At 48.6% G+C, this 23,137-nt stretch overlaps 1 protein-coding gene across 1 annotated transcript in view; it reads left to right on the top strand.

Moving 5' to 3' along the window:
• Nucleotides 1–15,272: 15,272 nt before the first annotated feature.
• Nucleotides 15,273–23,137, top strand: part of LOC119379378 (cubilin-like) — a 54,314-nt gene continuing 46,449 nt past the window's right edge. The window contains exon 1 of the mRNA XM_037648693.2: nucleotides 15,273–15,387. Coding sequence (XP_037504621.1) covers nucleotides 15,273–15,387 — 115 coding nt within the window. The remainder of the gene's footprint in view (nucleotides 15,388–23,137) is intronic.

The raw sequence follows: 23,137 nt of genomic DNA, 5'->3' as shown, positions 1-23,137 counted from the left end.
ACCCGTAGTGATGGAAGGCCTACACCAACTACGACGTGCCCGTAGATCTATGAGAGGTGTGAACGCTTGGTTTCAGCGCGAATTTCGGTCTCTGGAGTTTGGGCAACCACGTCGTGTCTGTGACTGCGTCGTGTCTGTGACGCGCTAAGAATCAACGTAGAAATAACCTAGCATCACCTAGCTAAAGCCCTAAAGCCTAGCAACAATCTAGAAGCAACTTAGGACCTGCATCACCTATAGCTAAGGCCTAGAAACAACCTAGAAACAACCAGATATTAGTCTTCAGAATCGTCCAGTTTCGCTGTTTATTGCGAGGCTTAGTGCAAGCTTCATCAATTCGCAGATCCCACCCGCTTGCCTACGGATCCCTGCGGCGGCGGTCGCATTTCGACGGAGGCGAAATGCTAGAGGCCCGTGTACCGTGCGATGTCCATGCTTGTTAAAGAACGCAGGATGGCAGGGGCAGCTGCGCCAGGATTTTTTTGCTGGGGGGGGGGGGGGGCACCCACGACAAGTGTGTTCCTTCAGGGGGACAGGGGCGATGGGAACTTACGCGTTATGTTTTGAATATGATGTTTGCTCTTGGGGGGCAAAGGGGGAAGGGTGGCAGTCGGAAATTTTAAGGGGCAGCTGACCCCCCCCCCCCCCTCGTGCCCCCGCTGGCACCACCCCTGCCGGATGGTCAAAATATCCGGAGCCCTCCACTACGGCGTGCGCGCAGTGGGCGTGCCAAGCTTGTTCCGTAGCTTTGCTCAGTAAGTCCTGTCCCGTCGTTGTTTAAAGTGCATGGTCAATGCCTCCTTAACGGGCCCACTCCAGGCCACATAGAAAATTCTAGTTAGACCCTGGAAGTTGTTCCGTGCCCGATAAAGGGCGTTGTGCCACAATAATTTTTCAGAATGGTTCATTAGGAACTGAGATAACCAATATTTGAAGCGGCGAGGAGGCGAACTTGAAACCATTGCCAAAGCTTGTCCCGTCTAGCCATTGGAGCCGGATGATCACATGACGCAGACGCATCAGCACTTCATGCACTTCATGCGCACGTCATGTCACGTGCGCATGACGTTGGCGAGCACGCGAGCGGTGCTCTGTTATTTCGTAGTTCTGATTTGGCAAGCGTTGTGCTGTTTCGTCGTTCGCTGAGGTGTACTGCCTGCTTCTGCGGTATGGAACCATCACTGCGCGCACGTTCGGAGAGGCTGGCCCGGATCATGGATCCTTACCGTGACACACCGCGTCGCACCGCTAGAACTGCTGTCAGGGACGACGCACCTAACCTTGACAGTCCTGGCCACAACGTCTGCATGGACCATTTAGGGATACTTGCTCATTCTGTACCACTGAAGCGTCCGCGGTTACAATCAAGCACCTGTTGTGGACATGCCCTGGCCTGAATCAGATACGGCGGCGCTACCTGAGAACAGTGGGCCTTCATCCGACAAGACCACCGGATTATGATTTGTGGCTCTATGGGCCACACCATAGAGCATTGTTGATGTATATAGCGGAAGCTGGCCTCTACCTGTATATTTGACTATGTATGCCGTTGGGCAAACTCTCGAAATTAAAAAAAAAAAAACAGAATCGAATACGAATCGAATAGTGATGACACCGAATTGAATACGAATACTAATCGAATACTCTTCGAATAGTTTTCGAATAAGTAAGACAACCACTTTCGATATAGTCTTAGAACTCAAGAAAGCGAAATAGGAAACCACCCGTTTGTAGCACGATGGCACGAGGAAATCCATACGGATTTCTCAGAAAGAAACCCTCTTAGTTGCTGGCGGAAGGGTTCTTAACCCTTCCGAAACCTTGCGGGATTTCGCAGAACTACTTTATAATAATAAGTCTTAGAACTCCACAGAATTTCGTTTGAACCAAATATTCACAAAGTTTCCCCAAAGAACATTAATTACAGCTACTTTTAATTGACTCAAAATACCACAACTATAAAAACTGAGGCCTTCGAAATATTTTTTCCTTGTTGGTTGAAATACAATGGTGACTACAGTAATCAAGGTGATACTTGGTCACCTGCTTTTAAAGGGACCGACAAGTGAATTTTCTCGACCCATTTTTTTACGGCGCGACAGAAAGCTCACCCTTCGCAAAGCTTTGTAGCTGCATTAGTTAATCCCAAAAGCACGTAGTTATTTTACAAGCTGTAGTTTTCGATCTGAAAGGCTCTAAACACGGACGTACCTTTCCTCCAGCAACGCTGACAATTGATAGCGATGCCGCCAGCCTTTCTTGCGATTTGTGAAAGCTATCGTTGTTCTGCTTTCGCAGGAGTTCCTGTAACTATGCTTGACCACCTTTATTAGAGCTTTTCAACTACTTTTGAAAATAACAAGCTGTTACAATGGGTGATGTGGCGTTATACACCTTCCATGTATTTGTACCGCGTTGTGTGCGCATGCGTCCAAGGTTGCCTGCGCCTGTGTCGTGGGTGGCTTGTCCCGGCGTCGTTACTCTCTCGATGCACGAGCCAAGCCAAGTCATCGAAAACGTCACTATGCATATGCCCGGCCGCACTGAGTAGCAGCGCGCGTCATTTCTGAGATGAAGTGTGGGTAGCAAAACTATGTCGCTCCAAAATCTTAGCGACCTGGAAGCTGCGTGCACGGTTGCATGAGCACGCTGAAAAGTTGCTCAAGACGCGCTGACGAGCATGGGATCATTACGTCACGCGAAGGCAGCGCCACTTTAATGCATACTACTAACGCAGGCCTATATGTACATTATTATGGAGTAATACCTTTTAATATAAAGAAACAAACAATATTTCAATACTAACAAAAAAAACGGCGACCGCGTACAGCAATCAACGGTTGCGTGGTCGTCTTTATCGGATCATTCATGTTTTTGCCGCCAGAGGCGCCACAGGTCATTTTTCGCGACTTTCAATTAAGAAATAAAAATATAAGTCCACCTCTCACGAAAAAAAAAAAAACAGGGTTGGTTTGAGTCAATGCGACGGACACTCTTTCCATCAGTGGAGTCATCTCATTTCATGTTCTGGGCAGATGTCGGTCCCTTTAAATAAAATTGAGATATAACGACTAAACATTTTTGAAGCGAACACCACGAAATACAGCTAAACATGTAATGAAACGGATAAACCTGTCATCACAACATGGGTCTCGGCACCGAAAGAATGTAAACAGTTTTGAAAGTTTAAGAGCAATTCGCGCAAACACAACACTTGCGTCTTTACTCATGAAGCTGACTGCAGTCGTAACCTTCTCAGTTATTACTAGATGAAGACACGAACTGATTAATGCGATGCAGCTCCAGCACAGTGCAAACTGAGTAAGAGTGGATTCTTAGAAAAATCACCTTCATCGGGTGTCGGTAGTCCCGTAAAAGCTTGAGCTGCATGCACAGCGGTAATTTAGTGACTAAAAGAACAAAAGTTACCTTTAGCTTTTCCAAAGTTTCGTTCTTTTGGGGTTCTCCCGTCGGTGCTGATTACTAGAAAACTATTCGAAACACATTCGGCATTTCGAATATCTACTATTCGATTCGAGTACCCAGTCGAATAGAATGCTATTCGATTCGTTATTGGAAATTTTCGAATATTCGCACACCACAAGAAATGACCCATTTCATAAATTGCGTTGCATACATGGTCGGTATTTCGGTTGACTCCTGTTGCTGGTACAATCGCGTTGAAGAACACGTACTGTAACACCGGGCCCGTCAGCGTCAACGGCGGAAGGTGTTTCTGGCGCTTTGCGATGAGAGCGCTTTACGATCATAAAATTGCCAGTGTAAAGCTTCGCCTGGGCAACAGACGCGTTGATGTCTATTGTGCCATTATTCGGTTGACAGAGTGTTTCTCACTTTGCAAGAACAACGTTCTTGACGACCACTGATATAGAGAGTGTTCCCCTCGCATGCAATGTATGCCGTTATCACGATACGTACGAAGGAGGGCTCGCTGGGACTCAAAGAAGCAAGAGGACTATCGTGTTTGCCTGAAAAGTCGGAAATACTTGGGTGCGCAGGACAAGACAGGGCGACAAAGTCGACCTAGCAGTCACACTGGCCGGGGTCCGCATACCGGAAGTACAGACTTAAGACTTCTGGGAACGCGGATTCAATCTAACCAGAGGGCGGACCACACAATCAGACTGCTGTCTGGGTCTGCGGCCCAGATAACGAGAATAACCGTGAATAACGCGCATAACCAACAGAAGAAATTGCCTGAAGGAAGAAGACACCCTCAAGCTTGTAAGAGCACTTGTCGTGAGTAGAACCACCGACAGCCTCCCCCTACCATGCACCTAAACCAGGGAGCAAGTGGAGGCAATCGAAGCTTATAAGAGAGCCTCAGATCTGCCAACAATAACGGCTACCACAAAAGTACTAGACCTCGGCATAACACACCTATGACAAACACAGGAAGGCGGAGCTTGCTTCTCAGAAGACAATACTACAGCGCACTACGACAGGACGAGCCCTTCTCCGGAAACTATAGGCTACCAGGATTGCGTACGAGAGTTGGACCGCAGGGTAGACATACCGGACGAGATCAGATCTACATTCACGGTCGCTCCCATCCCTAAGCGCATGCGTTCTGCCGATCGCCGGGGCAGGCGCAGAGCCAGGGCGGAGACCATAACCAAGACTTATCAGAACATAAAAAAAAAACGCCTTCTACGCTGACGCTGCTATACATACGTGAACGGGAAAGACGCTGTGGTGACGATGATCGACGCCCAATTAAGGAGAAGGTCAGAGTATCGCTGAAAAATTGCACCGTGTCTGATGCCGAGGAGGCCGCCGTCGCCCTAGAATTCGCCGAGGGCAACTGGTCCTGGCGTTCGCTATTAATAATCACGGACTCTCAGTACGCCCGCCGGGGATGCACCAATGGTAGGGTAGGCAGGAAAGCCGCCGGCATCTTAAACACCGGAGGCGTGAGCAACGGAAAACACCAAATAATTTGGCCGCCAGGGCATGAGGGCATTGCCGGAAACCTTCAGGCCGATCTCGTAGCTCGAGGATACGCTAGCGACACCCAGCAGAATACGGAGACCCTTGACCATGGTGTGGCGAGAAACCCACAGTATACCACAACAAGGGGATGCCAGAGCCAGAATATAACGGCAGTACCCGTCATACACAACACCACGCAGGAGCAAGTGGGAGGCTGCGCTGTCCAGCAGGAAACCGGACGACCAGATCTGGCTCGTTGAAAGCGCCAGACGTGCACTGTCGGGCAGCTAAGGCCTCTGCAGACCAGCTCTAGAGCCTAATAAAGTTTATTCTCTCTCTTCCCTCGCTCGGAATTACAAACGTGAGACGACTGCTCCCGACCGGTCTTGCCCAAGATTTCTGCTGCCGTTCGACCCCGTCGCGTCCCCTGACAAAATTACGGGGGCGACTGCAGAAAGTTATTGCATCTCAAAGTGAACAATAATGCCGACCCTGTATGCACCCAAATTTAGGAAATGGTTTGTTGCCTTTACGTATACGATTTCCAATAGAGGATAGATGGATGGATGCTGTGAGCGTCCCCTTTATAACGGGGCGGTGACGTCTGCGCCACCAGGCTCGACAAAAAGATAAAAAAAAAACTTTTTTTAAAAGTTGGCTTAATGCCTTGTGTATTTCGATTAAATCGATCTTACCATAGCAAAAAACATAAAATCACAGCCCAGCTGTCTGTCCCTTACGGCAGAATGACCTTATTTTTCATACTATTTATTTTTGTCCTTTCTCTCTACTTTACTGCTACCAATACTCTAACAGTATCTTGCTGATTTCTATCGCGGATATGTTCAGCTTTCCATTGTTGTTCCTCGTGCCCAAATACACACCTCGGTGGATATCTCCCCATTCAATCAGAACATGCTCCGTCGCTTTCTTAGCTTCCCCCGCATGTACATTTTTCTACTTTACTGAATCTTGCTTTATAACCACTTGTTCTAAGACAACCCGACCTCGCTTCGAACAGTAAAGCGCTTCCCCTTGAATTATTATAAAATGCCTCCCTCCTTATTTCGTTTTTACCCTTTCGGTAGAGACTCAGAGCCGGGGGTTTTTTTTAACACGAAAGTGTTTTATGCCGGGGGTCCACCACGGCTCCAATGACGCATTTCCGTCACGGATATGACGTTCTCAAATATAAAAACTAACATATGGCTAAGAAAAAACTAGAAGAAAAAGTACCGTCACCGGGAGTCGAACTTACGACCCCTCGATCCCTAGCGCGCGGCTCGAAACGACTCCGCCACAGGCGGCACGTTCTTGGACATACTAACGGCGTGCTATTTATATACACCATTTGCCGGCGGCTGTACTCAGAGATCGCGGTATATCAGCGTGTTTTCGTTATCACTAGCGCGATGGCGCGAAGGGCTCGAACGGCGCGCGTCGCCCCACGCGTTGAGATGAGCGTGCGCCTCTACAGGGCGTGGTCGCTCCTGCGCGCGCGCTTATCGTGTACGTCTTGCGCTGTCACCGCAAGTTTGCGCTGTAGTTAGAGCACGAAGGTCACTTCGCTCACTGCAGAGGCCGCTTTTGCGAAAGGAGCGCGCTGCTCACAAACAAATAAGCTACAACTGTGACAGTTCGCGCTCATCCTGTGTATACTTGTGCGTTCGTTTCATGCTTCCTCTTTGACCAGCGCGCTTTAACTGTCGAGCTGTGACAGCTAGTTCACGCTCATCCTGTGTATGTTCGTTCCGTGCGTCCTTTCTGATTGAGCAGCGTGTTGTAAGTTTCGAGCTGCTTGCCGTTCTTCACGTGACATTACAACTTGTTGCTATAGCATTCATTCCTTCGCCCTCAAGGCGAAAAAATCCACAACAAGCGCTCAACTACGTCTGTGAAGACACGTTTTACTTTCGTGCTATACCGATTCCTATGACAGAGGGATCAACCATGTTTTTTTTTCATCGCTGCTATTCAATAAATCCTCTCCGCCTCTGTGACTTTTCGCTTAACGCTCTTTTTTGCCATATGGCTTACACTACCAGCCGTATACTTGCTGGTGAGTCTCCTAGTTCTTTTTCTTCACTGTGAGTCAACTCTCTTCCTATTCAAATACCGGAACACACTCTGCCCATCTGTCACGAGTGAGTGCCAGGCGGCCAAAAGACGACGACGGCGAAGTTCTCAAAACATTCGAAGCGGCACGAGCGCGTGCACGGAAGATTCGACAGAGCTCGAGGCACGCGAACCGAGCCATGAAGGAGGACGAAGAGCACTGAGCTGGCATTGTCTTCGTGGGCTCGGCAGAGGAAGGTCGCATCGCCAGCAGACGCACTGGTGACGGCAGCGACGGGCGTTCGGGTCTGCGGACGGTGACGCGGGCGTCCCGAGGTGAGGCCGGCGAGATCGACGACGTTCGAGCAAGGCACCTCGGCGACGCAGTGGCCGCGCCCCGCAAGTACGGACGTTCCCGGCGCAAGACCCCTCCCGAAGCAAGCCACCGAGGTCAATCAACGGAGGGCCACGTCAGCGGTGGAACGCCAGGCTTGGCGAAGGAGCCGACAACGACGTTAGGCCTAGCGGGCCTAGCCGTCAGGAGAGCGGAGTGGCCGCTTGTGACCAGGCAATGACGGTTGGTGCATTGGGCTACGGCGTGGACCATGTCAAGTTAAAAGACCGGACGACGTAGACACCAGACGGGACTTTGGCTTTGCACCAAGTCATCAGAAATGACAAGTAAGGCCGGTCCGACGTGTTCGTTGTTATAAGACTGGAGCTGGCTAGGGGTAGGACAATTTAGTTATGCACTGAGTTGTGAGGTTGAATTTTGTAGCGACTTTACTTTGTACATTTGTATATGTTAGAGTGCCAAGTTTTCCTAGTTTTTTGTTTGATAAAAGTTGTCAGTGCTATACCCCGAGTCTTGACTGAGTCCATCGCACAGGGCCACACGAAATTCGTGACAATTGGCGAGCCTGCCAGGATTCAATTTCCTGCCCGTTACGGATTTCGGAGCTGTGGCAATGGACTTCGTCAAGATTCTGTGTTTAGCGAGAGACCGAGGTTATTCAAAAGAAGAGGCATTGGAGTTTCTCGGAATGGAGCAAGAGCGTGTTCGAAAAGAGAGGGAGCGCGCGCGAAAAGAGCTCGAAGAAAAACTTGAGGTAAAACGTGCTGAAGCACGTGAAGCACATGCTAAAGAGAAAGAACAGCTCGAGCGCGAACTGAGGTTGGCAAAAGCCACAGACGTTAGACCGGACGTAGGAATGCCAAGGGAGGATTTACCTCGGGAATTGAAATGTCCTGATGTTCACAGCTGCGACCATGTTGAACAGATTACTAGCGACCATTGGAGATGCGTAAAGGAAAGTGGGCTAGTAATTAGCAAGGAAAATGAGATCTCAGATTCATCATGTAGTAGCAATATTGAAAGTGTTAGTGCATGGCACGTCAATTGTGTAAATCAGGGAGCAGAGGAAACGATCGCGCTTGAGCCAGTCTTTGCAGAACGTGCTGAACGGGAGAGTAGTCCACCACTCAAAGTTACTTATCTTGAAGAAACAAACATGGGGCGTGCACCAGGGAGGTTTATACCGGAGAGTGTGACGTTCATTGGCTTTGCTGACGCTCACGGTGCCTCTCAGTTAAAGCAAAGTAGAAAGAAAACCGCCCCCAAAACTAGGTACAGATACACGGGTGCTAAAAGAGCTGTGCCAATGCTCAGCCGAAAACGTTTAGTTGGGACGCACCCCAGAAGAGTAGTATGGATGAGGCGTTTGATGATTGTTAAAAGCAGAAATGAAGGCAGCGTTTGCAGTGGGCGTTCGCGAAGACGCGCAGTACGACGACGCAAAATAAAGTCGCGAAAGACGCGCACTGTTAGAAGACTGAGAAGTGTGAAATGTTTCAGTCGTGGACATGCAATGGAAAAGAGTGAGGTGGGGATTTTTTAAAAGTTTCGCATAGAGAGTTACAGTTTGGTGTGGACTTACGCAAGTTTGTTTTAGACAAGGTTATTTGGAACAATGTGAGCTGTGACTACTGGTAGCATTTTGTGTAGCGTTTGCGAAACTGTGTAGTGGTCAGCGTTTTGTGAGTCGTGCCGGCCATCAGTGAAAAGTTTGTGCGCAGTGTAGTTCAAAGCAAGCAGACGCAACTCAAGTTACACCCCAAGTTCAGGACATAGAAAAGCAGTTTTTTGGGAAAAAACTCTTCGAAATGGTGGCGTATGTCACGAGTGAGTGCCAGGCGGCCAAAAGACGACGACGGCGAAGTTCTCAAAACATTCGAAGCGGCACGAGCGCGTGCACGGAAGATTCGACAGAGCTCGAGGCACGCGAACCGAGCCATGAAGGAGGACGAAGAGCACTGAGCTGGCATTGTCTTCGTGGGCTCGGCAGAGGAAGGTCGCATCGCCAGCAGACGCACTGGTGACGGCAGCGACGGGCGTTCGGGTCTGCGGACGGTGACGCGGGCGTCCCGAGGTGAGGCCGGCGAGATCGACGACGTTCGAGCAAGGCACCTCGGCGACGCAGTGGCCGCGCCCCGCAAGTACGGACGTTCCCGGCGCAAGACCCCTCCCGAAGCAAGCCACCGAGGTCAATCAACGGAGGGCCACGTCAGCGGTGGAACGCCAGGCTTGGCGAAGGAGCCGACAACGACGTTAGGCCTAGCGGGCCTAGCCGTCAGGAGAGCGGAGTGGCCGCTTGTGACCAGGCAATGACGGTTGGTGCATTGGGCTACGGCGTGGACCATGTCAAGTTAAAAGACCGGACGACGTAGACACCAGACGGGACTTTGGCTTTGCACCAAGTCATCAGAAATGACAAGTAAGGCCGGTCCGACGTGTTCGTTGTTATAAGACTGGAGCTGGCTAGGGGTAGGACAATTTAGTTATGCACTGAGTTGTGAGGTTGAATTTTGTAGCGACTTTACTTTGTACATTTGTATATGTTAGAGTGCCAAGTTTTCCTAGTTTTTTGTTTGATAAAAGTTGTCAGTGCTATACCCCGAGTCTTGACTGAGTCCATCGCACCGGGCCACACGAAATTCGTGACATTTCAATTCCCGAGGAATTTCCGCATCTACCCTCTTTCATATTCCTTAGCCTCTCTTCGAACCTCATTTTGCTCTGAGCTTCCCTCACCTCAAAACTTGTCCATCACATATCACCTTTTACAGCCCCATTTGTCGTCTTCTCGTGAGCGCCCAACAAGAGGCGTCCCACAGTCCTTTGATTCACATCCATTCCCGATTGCACCTCTGACCTCATGCAAACCACTGAGTTCCCAAATGTAAGCCCCGGAACTATTACACCTTTCCACAGACCTCGAAGCGCCTCGTAGCTATTGTGTCCCCGCAACGCTATGTGCTTCATTATTGCAGCATTCCTCTTTATTTTTGCTGCCGAGGCTTTTTCCTGTACCTCCATGTATCTATAACCCTCATTTACCCATACTCCGAGGTACTTGTATTCGCTTACCTTCGGTATTTCTTAACCCTGTATTGACACCGCCTGATCATTGAAATCATTGAATACCGTCAATTCACACTTGGATAGACTAAATCCTAGTCCTACTCGAGCTTCCCCTTCCCTTCCGCATATATCCGCCATCCGCTGTATATCATCTCGGCTGTCCGCAAATAAGACAATATCGTCAGCATAAAAAAAAAAAAAACCTGGAAACTCCTGCTCAGTCATCACGCCGGCCTGCTTGTGCCAGATTAAAACCAATGTTGCTACCTTCTAGCGCTTTTAACACTAAAGTGTTTTATGTCGGGGTCTACCCTCAGCAGACTTAGTGACGTACTTCCGTCACAAAAATGACGTTGAAAAAATGCACACGATCATATGGCAAATAAAACTGAAGAAAATAAGTTTCATCAGCGGGAGTGGAACCCACGACCTCTCGGTCCGCGACAACAGACGCGGGCATGCGATCCATTGCGTCACCGTCACACAATGGAGGCTTTACAAACGCGCCTTTTATAGCTCACACTTTTCTCTCGCAGTGCTTTTGCGTGGTGGGGTGGTGTCAGAATAGCTGGATGGGCTAGATGGTATCGTGTTTTAACTGGATAAGGCGGCACACAGACACACGTGGACAGTAGAAAGAAAAAAAAAATGGTAGATTGTATCGCATTATGATATAAAACTTTGAGCGCAAATAAACTTCGTCCAGCGTCGTTTATTTGCGCTCAAAGTTTTATATCATAATGGGGTGGTGTCGCCGTCTGGGAGCGGTAAAGTGAAGTAATGCACCATAACCGCAGCCTCCGCGATTAGCTCCTGCAACGCGTCGTTGTTACGCGTCCGTCCCATTCGGCGCGTTTCCAAAAGCAGAAGTGCAATTTTGTCGATGCCTTAACACAACGCGAGGTGGCGACCTTCGGCCACACTCATTAGTCACTGGAAAAAGATGGTTCATCCCTCCGTCATAGGAATCGGAATAACACGAAAGTAAAGCGTGCCCTTACAGAAGTAACTGAATGTTTACTGCACATTGATATAAGAGAGTTCGCACAATGTATATTGATGTCTGGCAGCTATAGCACCGTTCAACGTGGATGCACCCACTTTGCTGATTGGTGGTACATCTCCGTCCCGACGACTAACGTCCATGTAAAATGATTAAACAAAACCTTGTGGTAGCTGTAGTAGTTAACGGTGAAGGCGTAATCAGAGAACGAGGTGTGATAGCCAGAAGAGAGTCGCATATTGGACGCAGAACTTGGTCGCCATTCCGCGGCATGTTAAAATGTGATTGAACACCACGGCCGGAATAGAGGCAAACGCAAAGCGCGTCGTGCCGCCCCCCGGCCGCCATTTTTCTCGGGGCGAGCGCGTGAGCGGGGCACGTGGTGTAACAGCCATGGTGAGGGAGGCGTGCGTCGCAAAGCTATTTTTAGTTTGGATTAGAGTGATGCTATACGCGAGGCCGACGCTTTTATGACGCTTGCGCTATAATCGCCACCACACGGTGTGTTAAGGCATTGACAAAAATGAACTTCTATTGAAAACGCGCCGAATGGGACGGACGTGTAACGCGTTGCAGATGTTAATCGCGGAGGCCACGGTAATGACGAATTATTTTACTTTACCGCTCTCAGAGGTCAACACCACCCCGCCGACCGGGAGAGTGGTAGATATAAAAGGCGCGTTTGTAAAGCCTCTAGAGTCTGTGACCGTGACGCTGTGGATAGCGTTCCCGGCATCTGTTGTTGCGGACCGAGCGGTCGTGGGTTCGATGCCCATTCACGCAAAATTCTTTGTGATCTGATCGTGTAAATTTTCTCGACGTCATTTCCGTGACAGAAATACGTCACTGAAGTCTTGGTGGACCCCGGCATGAAACACTTTCGTGTTAAAATTTTTTCGAATGACTCTATCGCTCATAGCATTCATCCATATTAAAAAATAGCTCTGCAACACGAACCACAATGGTCGTGGGGTGATCGTCTCATCACGTTCCGAGATATTACCCAACACTACAGACTGGAAAGGCGTAAGTTCCCGCCACCGCATGACAAATTAAACAGGCACGATGCTGTAAGTTATCGCTTACTACAAACCCACTCTTACCCCAGCCCGGTCGTCTTACGCCACTGCTACCCGCACTTGTACCCTACCGATCTATGTAAAACATGCGCGCACAGAGCAACGCTGCGCCTTATGCTCTGGGAATGCATCGGCAACTACAGTCGAGAAACGCCCGCCGTTCACGATGCGCCTATGGCTGCTGCCAATACCAGGCAACAGGAAGCCTCGAGCTCACTCGTCCCCGCCGCCGTCCCGGCTGCGGGAGCCGCGGGCGACCTTCTCCGTCGGCGACGCCGCCGCTGGGAGGCGGCGCTCAGAAGCTCGGAGCTCAACGACCAGTTCCGGGCCGTCCGGCAGGCCGAAGATGCCGCCCGAGTTCAGGGACTCAGCGCCGCCATCTGAGGCCACCAAGACCAAACTGCCGGCCAAGTGCTAATAAAGTTTATTCTCTCTCTCTCTGCGACGCGCACCTGCCTCTGTAACACCACATTCCCCGTTTACGCTCGACCCGAAAAAAATCGCGGCCGGGCTAGAGGGGAGGACGACGCGCGTTGCGTTTACCTCGAGTCCGGCCGTGGAGTCCTGTTTACTCTTTAACATGCCGCGGAATGGCGACCTTAGTCGACGCTTTTCTGGCTGTCACACCACTTTCTCTGATTACGCTCCCCCCGTTAACTACTATACAGCTAACACAAAGGTCTGTGTAATCGTTGATCATCGACGTTAGTCGTCCGAATGGAGATGTGGCACCAAGCGTCAACTTGGGTGCATTTACGTTAAACGGCGCTATAGCTGCCAAACACAAATAGACATTGAGCAACCTCTCCTATATCGATGTACAGTAAACATTCAACTACTTCTGTAAGGACACGTTTTACTTTCGTGCTATAGAGATTCCTATGACGGAGGGACCAACCATGTTTTTTTTTTTTTCTATCCTGACCATGTAGAGCATGATAACAGCGGGGACAAAGTACATCCCTGCCTCAGCCCTTTGCTAATATCAACGTTCTCTTTGCTACTTATTCCTTCCTATTCTACGCAAACTGTATTTTCTCGGTATATCTCCCTCAAAAGTCGTCGCCCATGTCCACTTCTTTCAATATATCCTACAAATTTTCTTGATTAGCGTTTTCATACGCACCTGTGATTTCTAGAATAGCCATGTACTGTACAAGGGCCTGTTTTCTATTTTAGATATTTCTGGTTATTGTCTAGCCGCCTGCTGATTCGAAAACCATCCTGAAGTTCTCCCAAAATATCGTTATGTTCTGCCCACGTTTCACTGCTTGCATCGTCAACTTGTATAGTAGCGATGTAATGGTTAGCAGTCTATACGAGCGAATGTTATCCTTTTCTTCCTTGCCTTTATAGATTAAGTTCATTCTACTTTTTCGCCAACTGGCCGGTATTTTCCTGTCCTGTAAGCATTTTTCTACGGCTTTCAACAGTGCTTCTTTAGCGTTATGTTCTAGTTGGTTAATGAGGCTTACGGGAACCCCATCTAAACCCGGGGCAGTGCGCTTTGGAATTTTTCGTTCAGCCTTCTTCCAGTTGAAATTCTCAAGTAGTAGCTCTTCCTCGGTTGCGCTTTCCTTCATACTTTTACTGACCGGGGAAATCCACTGGACGATCTCTTTAAATGAGTGGGCTGTTACCTTTCGGATGTAACCTACAGCGCTTCGTATCCTTCCAACTGATTTCCTCCTTCATCTACAATATGTTGTTGCATTGTGACAGACTTCCTACTTAGGTGAAGGGCTTCTTTATGTGGTTCCAAAATACCCTAGGCGCGGCCTTCATTTTATCGTGAATCTCTGTCACTCGGTGTTCACTTTCACCTTTAACTTTTGCTTCGACCAATGCCTCTACAACGGCTCTTTTCTCCAAACATATTTCCCATATTTTGTTGACTTGGTCCTGCGGCCGCTTCTCCTTTTTTGCATGTCTATGCTCCCGTGATGCTTCACGTCGCTTCTCGATCGCTTCCCTAGCTGTTTTCCTTGTTCCACCAACTTTTGGGCGTTCTCTTTCCTTTCCAGCAAATAGTTTTCTTCTCTTTCCGTATTTCTTTCGTCATTACGTGTAACAGTTCACTATACCCCCAGTCCTTGCCCGGTATTTTGTCTGCCTCTTCTTCGACTCTTGCGAGTATGTTTGTTTGTAATTTGTTCGTAATTTAAAAGTTATTTGTTTGAAATTTAAATACGAGCTGCCAAACTTTAATTTTATGCTCTCATTTCCAGTGTCATACGTTTGCTCACTCGGATCTGTCCGTCATTGTTTAAAGAGCAGGTTGTGGCCACGCAGGTTTGTGACGATAATGGCTGCCTAAGAGCCCTGATGTTGCATTTCAAGAACTCTTTACTTCAGGAAGGCCACTGCAAGAAGCACGTCATCGCTTCATTTTAATTTATTTCATCCATTGGGAAGCATGTTGTTCTTTGTACTGGAGCAACCAGGATGGTGGCGCTGCGATGACACTTTGCCCTAATGGAGAACCCTACGCACGCCTATGCGAATAACATGCAGCATTTTGTCTCGTTCGCGTCATTGGCGCAGTCACTGGCGTAGTCGGGGGAAACATTTCTGGCTACGCTACTGCTTCAAGTCATGCCGCACTGCGATGATTGCAGGTGTACAAAAAGAGGCAGCCCAGTGACGCCGTCGCCTGAGCATAGCTGCGGAGGAGTAGCGGCAGGAAGCGCTTCGAGCGCCGTCCGGTGTCAGATGACTGCACGGAAGGGACAGCCGCGGACAGCCTCAGGCAGCCACTCCCATGAGCGCTTCGCCTGCCCTGACCAGGGGCCCGGATCTTGCGTTTCTGCGTCTGCTGCTACCCTCGCTGCTCTTCACCTCAGCCCTATGGCCGGCAGCCCGTGCACGAAACGCCTGTGAGTCTCGGTCGCAGTCGCCATCTTGTCATTCGCGTTATCGTCGCGGCCCGGTGCACGGACTTTTCGCACTCGAGCTTGCATGAAAAAACAAAAAAGAAAGTAAGCAAAAGAACAGCAAAGATTACTATCTACTTTCCCACCGAATTTCAGGTTGTCGCAACGTAATGTATGTTACTGTGCCAAAGGAAAGTGAGTTACATGACTGGCTGCGTCTCGGAAGTTTCACGCAATCGTCACGACAAGGTGGTTTCTCTAGTGAAAAGAAATCCGAAGCGTCACCACGCCTCTCGCGTTCACAAGATTGTTCCTAGCATATCTCGTTGACAGATTAACTATAAAGAGGTTGTCAACTGTCCCTTTTGTGTAAATTCGATTATTGGCCTTTGTTGGCGTGTTACGTTTTGTTTGCCGCCAGAGCTAGTATTGGCGGTACCAGACCTTTGTGCTAGTGACACTGGCACGTTCCCTCTGTATCCAGGCAGAAATTATCAAAAACATTCCTTGTCATAATTAAATGAATTCGACAGTGGCGCATCGCATTGTATTTCTAGGCATAGCGTCCACGTAAACGGCGGTGATGCGCTATAGGAAGACGAATCGCATTAATGAGCCCTCAAGAGACAGATCGAAAAGTCGTCACGCGCGGTGCACGCATAAACCCTACCGTATAGCGCAGAAGAAGAGAAGAATAGTGACCATGTGTGTGATCACCTCCACTCACGGCGATTTTCCCACGATGTGATCCGCGCCTATTGTTTCTTTCGAAAAGAGATCCGCCACATGGAATTGCCGTGGTGCGCTAAGAAATGTGTGGCGTTTAGTTTTCTTTTCTTCTAAAACAGCCAAGTCCACTTTAAAACGGCGAAAAACGCAGTTTTTTGCTACTGACAATATGGTTGGGCCTGCTCCAACAATTTTTTTGCCAGTGTGCTCATGTCACCAAAATGGCTCAAATCTATATTGCGGCTAAAATCTATATAGCCCACTATCGTCGGTGTTCAGGAGTAAAATATAGATTTGGTTCTTATAAATTGGAACATTTCATTTGGGCTTGAATCAGCCCGTAAAAGAAGTCTAATCACAGCGAATGAACGATATGGCAATATTTTGCGACAAATATAGCACCATCCCTGTGCTTCCGTCGGTGCATGCCTTCCTTTGTTGCATGGGCGTAATGGCGATGACTAGACTAGTAGAGCGAGTGGTCCTTCCAGGCAAAAGGCGCACCATTCTGGACTGCAAGCAGCGTTTTCTCGTTCTTGGCATCCATTGAAGGCCTTCAAAAAATGTTTTAGCTCTTCTTCTCCTTAGCTCGTTTCATGCCACGCCGCTTCGGATCACGTCTTTTTCTTCAAGGAATAGACCGGTGCCCAATATCTTCATTTCAGTTGTCTTCTATTTCAAATATACCGCATTGGAGGGAAAGTAGGACATGATACTGTAACGCAAAACTCGAAAAGAAACACTCAAAGACAGAAGTGGGAAAGGTGGCCTCCTACTCTTTATACTCGAGTTCTGTCCTACAAGATTATGTCATTCAGTAAGTACCAACTCGCCCAAGAAAAACTAATTGTGTATTGAAAACACGACAGCAAATCAACTATAGGACATGAAACATATTAGATGCAGCCATGTTGGTTGTTTTGGTCACGACTGTTGACGTAGCGCTGGTTTAATGGATCTGGCTCAGTTCGATTTAAGAAAGGTGCAATATTTGGCTCGTTTTTGATTCCAAACTGTCTTTTTGTGTTCACGTTACAACCAGGAATGACCGCGTTTTGATTACAATTGTTTTAGAAGTTAAATATACTTAGGCGCGCTTTACGCTCCCGTGAAAGCCCAGTTTCGCCCAGTTTAGGCCAGTGTTTAGCCCAGTTTCGCTTTCTGGATCTGACTCTTTTAGAAGAAAAAACGCCACAATTGTTATGATGTACGCTGCTATTGTAGTTTCAAACCTTCCTTCAACATATTCTTCAGACCGATAGTTCGAACAATTACGCCGCAGCCGATTTTTTTTCCCAACTCGATATTTATTACAATTAGGAAAATGCAGCAGCCGTCGGAAAGGGGATGTCTCAGCTGGAGCCAGCGTTTCAACAAAGGGCCTTGACAAGCCCCCTTATCGAAACGTTGGCTCCAACAACGTGAACATCCTGGATCACACTTGCTCAAGTCGTGTCTCCACCTTTCTGTAAACATGTGCGGGTTTGTGAGGGTTAGATGCTGACTAATGCCAAAAGGTTTCAGTTCGGCTTGTATCCCGCGCGTGATAACACGGCGTTTACTGCTACACAGTCTGTACATGCGGCGTCTGTAACGCTGTTCAAGGCCCTCTGCCGGCGCGTTCTTTCTACGCTACACCGACCTTCAGATTGCTCCGTGTTTTGTTTTGTGAGATTCCGCAGTTCGGAAGAGAAAAATGCAACAGAAACTACAAGTGAACGCACCCCAAAGGACGTGCCATTAACCGTGCGTAATTGCATGCCAGCGCACACCTATACAAATTCAGGGGCGTAGCCAGAAATTTCTTGGGCGGGGGGGGGGGGGGGGCGTTCAGCTATACTTTATGTATGTTCGTGCGTGTGTATGTGTGTATGCGTGTATATATACGCAAGCAAAACTGAAAATTTTTTTGGGGGGGTTTGAACCCCCCTAACCCCCCCCCCCCCCCCCGCTTAGCTACGCCCCTGCTCTACATGTACTGCATAGAAGCTCTAAGCTGCGGAGAACATATTGTTACGAGGCATTGTGGATGAGCACGCCGTTGGAGACGAAGAGACGAGGAAGAAGCGGGAATGCCGCGCGAGATGCTGGCAGCATTCACTGTTTCAACCTATTCAAATCGTTTTTTTTTTTTTTTAACATCTGGATTGTACCAGTGAATCTAATTTTTTAAAACATTCATTCCTAAACTTATTCGTATTGTAAAACAATTTAATTTCTAAAATAAGGTACCGCCTGTTTCATGGCCGATCCCCCGTGGTGGGTTGCGCCAAGTAACTGAGGACCAACCAACCAACCAACCATTCGGTGGCACAGTTGCTTGTAAATATTGTAAATATACTTGCTGCTGTCTCTCTCGTGTATTCGTCATCCCCGTGACAATTTGGTGGAGCTGCGGGGTAGAAGAACCGCTGTACAACGGAGCTCCGCAGTGGTCGTCGACTCGGAGTTTCCAGGATGGAAGACGAGACCGATGCTATGACTACTCCTGCATCGGCCACGACAACGCATGCACCGGCCCCGGCAACGCCTGCACCGGCCACAACGCCGCCAACGTACGTGTTGACGCATCCGAAAAACCCTGGGACGTTCTGCGGTACGGATGAAGTCGACGTCGAAGATTGGATTGCTGACTATGAGCGTACCAGTGCTCTCAATCGTTATGACCCGACTCTCATGCTGGCCAACGTGCTCTTCTACCTAAAAGGCACGGCAAAGGTATGGTACGAGAACAATGAGGAGGAGATCGGAAGTTGGGACACATTTAAGCGAAAACTGTGCGACTTGTTTGGAAAGCCCATGGGTCGAAAGGCAGCCGTAAAGAAAGAGCTATTCACCCGTGCTCAGACGTCCACTGAACCCTACATATCATACATTCAGGACGTGCTGGCTCTTTGTCGTAAAGTCGACAGCGACATGTCGGAGTCGGACAAGGTTGGCCACGTGCTGAAGGGTATCGTGGACGACGCGTTCAATCTATTACTGTGCCGGAATTGTGCGACCGTCGACGAAATTATTGAGGAATGCCGGCGTTTTGAACAGGCCAAAAGCCGACGTATTGCAAAGCCATTTTCTCGGCTGCCAAACACAGCTACGACGTCTTCATGCGAAGATGGACTGACCTCTCATCTGCAGTCGTCACCGGCATCCGATATTACACGAATCATCCATCGGGAAATCGAAGCAATTGCACCTGCTCTTCCCAACAACGGTCACGTTGATTCGCACCTGCCCTCAGTTGCCCTCGTCCAGTCAATTGTGCGGGAGGAACTCGGCAATTTGGGCTTCGCTGTCTGCGCCGTTGCTCAGTCCCGGACATCTGACGTCCGCCCAAGGTCGCCGCCTCGCCCCAGGTCGCCGCCCCAGGAACAACGGTTTTATCCACGGTCTCGTAATCCGGCTGAATGGCGAACTGCAGATGATCGGCCGATCTGCTTCAACTGCCGCCGTATAGGTCACGTCGCACGACATTGCAACAACCGTTGGTCTTCGCCTTTAAGAACCCGGTATGCCACTGCTAGCCCTGCCGACAGCTACCGCCGTTCCCAGCCTCTTGAGCCGTACCCCGATAACTACCGCCGTTCGCAGCCTTTCGAGTCATACAACGCCGATGCCACTGCTACGCCGCACAGCCGCTCGCCGTCGCCCCGAGGTCACCAGTCCCGTTTGCCGCCAGCGCGTCGCCCGTCGTCTCCGTCTCCTCTACGACGACGTCCGACCTCGCCGCTCAATGTTCGACAGGGAAACTAAGAGATGCAGCAATATTAGTGATGTCTATGAGCTTCCCGCAGTCGTTAATCAGGTTACACTGCAAATTATTATTGTCTATGGTGTAGGCTTGTGAGCGTATACGGTTCATAATTCTTTCGAAGAACCTTGTCCACAAAACTGCTGTTGACAGTTTTCGCGTGTAGTGAAATAGTCGTGGGTCCGGTGAAATTTTGTTTCTCGAAAGTGTCCTCTTAGGCTCTCGTTGGTGGATTTTTAGGACTTGTTCATACTTTGTATTCTTCATGCGGAACTGGACAGATTATCAATGTCTGTGAGTCCTGCGGCCTTTCATAGGTTTGTCCTTCTAGCGCTAAAATGACGATGTCGTCAAGTATACAAGCAACAAGTTCCTCGAGCGCTGTGTGCTATGAACACAGGTTGCCCTATTACTGGGTAGCGCACACCTTGGCGTTTCTCTCCTCAAATAACGATGATTTGAATGTGCATATCGAGTATCAGTGTTATGTGCATGCTGATGTCATCTTTGCGCGGTATTCAGCACATGCTGTGTCCAGGTTATGCTATTTCAGCTACCACAATGGTTAAATCATAATCTTTGCCGTTATTCGTCGGAATGGAGCTATGCCACAGGGCGTCAACGTGGGTGCACCCACGTCAAACGTTGCTCATATAGCTGCCAAACGCCAATACACATTGTGCAATTTCTCGTACCTCAACAGTGGCGCACCGACGGGGGGGGGGGGGGGGGGTTTGGGGGTTGTAACCCCCCCCCTGAGGCCGACCTGACCCCCCCCCCCCCGTAACTGCTTCACGGTCATTGTCGCCGAGAATCCAGCGTACACGTTCACGGGCCTTTCAGACGTTGTTATTTCAATTCAAGAGGTGGTCTGAGGTCGATTTTCTCTCATTTACTCCAGAAATACGTGGTATTCACCCATCTACTCCTAAACTGAAAGAGCGCAAACCGCGTGCTCTGTGGCTCTGCGTTCACTTCCAGTGAAGCGGCTTTGGACGAAAGAAAAGATGCTTTCACGGGTCGTCAGTTTGACCCCTCTTCTTTTCTTGCCCCCTCTGATTATTGCAATAGAGCAAGGAGATATTTCGGAATCTTCAAAACAAGCTATTGTTTTTTTTTATTTGTTTGATTCTCGGGGGAAGTCTAAAAGGGGCTGTGTACAATGACAATGCGCCGCGTGACTTGACCACAGACGTCGGTGCACAGTGCATGTGACATGAAAAATATTACGTATAGCAGCTCATCCAGCTGTGTACGCAGTGCTACATACATGTTTGTCCAGAACAAGAGTTCGCAGTGTTGTTTACCGTTTGTAACGTTATTATCATGTTCACACGGGCAAATCTAATGCACTTACCTGCGCACATGCAAATTATACCTGGTTCACTGGGACGCTTCTAATGTAATTAGAGATTAAGATATCAAGTGCCTAAATACCATTAAATTGTCGGTGTCACATGGCTTGATTTATTGGCACTAATGGCGCGACGACGAAATTGCGCAATGAATATATGCTGGCTTTGTCTTGAATGTGCAACTTCTTTCAAATTCTACGTCATAAAACTCATTTTTAGAAATAACAAGCGCTTTCATGTACATTCAATGCCTTACTCGCCATGGAAACGAAACTCGCTTAAGCGTGATGAACATTTCCTTAGAATAACAGAGAGCTGAGCTAGTTGGTACGTATTCATTCTAAAAAGAGACAGGGCGTGCAAACACGGACACAAGAAAGAGATCAGGACACCACAAACGCTCTAACGTAAAAAGGAGAAAAGCGGCGTTTGTGGTGTCCTGATCTCTTTCTTGTGTCCGTGTTTGCACGCCCTGTCTCTTTTTAGAATGAACATTTCCTGTTGCGATGCCGGTGGCATTCTCGTTACTTTTTCTTAAATGCTTGATATTATAGTGAACACGAATTGTGTCCGTCACGGAGCACCTTTGTTTTCCTTTAAATAGTCAATAATGTACGCTCTCCTTCCCGACAAACATTCTTTTTTCATCATATAGATGGGCTCTACAAAACCACGCCCTCTGGATGAAGCTTTTTCATCTGGCGGCCGTGACAAAACACAAAATGAAAATGAAGGCACTCATTCAACGGCAAGCTCTAAAGTATATAGCCACGTGTCACCGCTAAAATGCCCTTTATATTCACGGTGTTACCAATTAGCGCCACTTTTTACGTGCAGACGAGCTCTAACGTAATTCTAATTGGCAGGACCGAACCAAGGTAACTATCGATCCTCCAAAACGAAAAAAAAAGGGAGAAAAGCATTTGAAGCACTTGGGCCCTTCCCAAGACATATGGTGCGAATCTTCTTTTTCTGCCTTATCACAATGCATTAATTTTGCTAAATATGCAAACTTTCTCATAAACGTTTCACTATTTGGAACCCTGTGCCCATGTCTGTCGCCATAGCAAATATAACAATGAAACACATCGAGGAACAAGCTCTTAATTCATTGCACCCGCAGTCAAAAATCTTTCACAGATACGTCTCAACGACTGTCATTCGAGTGTCAAGAGGTCATAAGTCACAATTATTCTCTCATCTAAATTTATCCAACGAGTATTCAGTTCACCCTTGAAACAGAAGACTCCCTGTCGTTTTTAGATGCCCTTGTAACTTGCAAATGAAACTGTGCAAACACACCTACACAAGTCGATATTTTCAGTTCACTTTAGAACCCCACAAAAATCCGCAATACATCAGTAGTAAAGAAGAGCCGGAACGCACTGCAGCACACAACTTTAGAAAGAAAAAAAGAAAAACGCGATATATTCAGGAAACGCGCCAGGAACGGCTACCCAAAATCTTTTATTCAGGAAGCATTTCGCTTCCAAAAACACAACGACGCAAGCTGAGAAATCCAGTAACAGGTGTCTCCCAATCAACATCACGACAGAAATACATATCTCCGCTATCCGTGGCGCCAGCAAAACCATCGCCCGTTTCCGCGGCCGGCTGAGTAACGTGACAGTAAGAACGCGAATGGCCCGTCGGCTCTTGCGCTTTGCCGCCATTGTGCCATACACACGTGCAGTCCAAAACGGGAGGGATAAAGACCTGACCGAAGCCAGTTCGAAACCGCTAACGGTGGCGCGCGCGACTTCAAAGCGAAACCACATGTTCGAAAAGCCGCCGGCGTACTAGGCTGCCGAAAAAAAAGAGTATGCGTGACTCTTTTCGGAGAGTTTGACTTTGCAACGTATAGGGACTCACTTTAAATAGTCCACGGTGCTCTTTGGTGGGTCAGGGTCGGCTCGCTTCG

This window comes from Rhipicephalus sanguineus, chromosome 1 (assembly GCF_013339695.2).
Source record: "Rhipicephalus sanguineus isolate Rsan-2018 chromosome 1, BIME_Rsan_1.4, whole genome shotgun sequence".
NCBI classification, from domain to species: Eukaryota; Metazoa; Arthropoda; class Arachnida; order Ixodida; family Ixodidae; genus Rhipicephalus; species Rhipicephalus sanguineus.
This window is presented reverse-complemented; position numbering and strand designations above follow the sequence as displayed.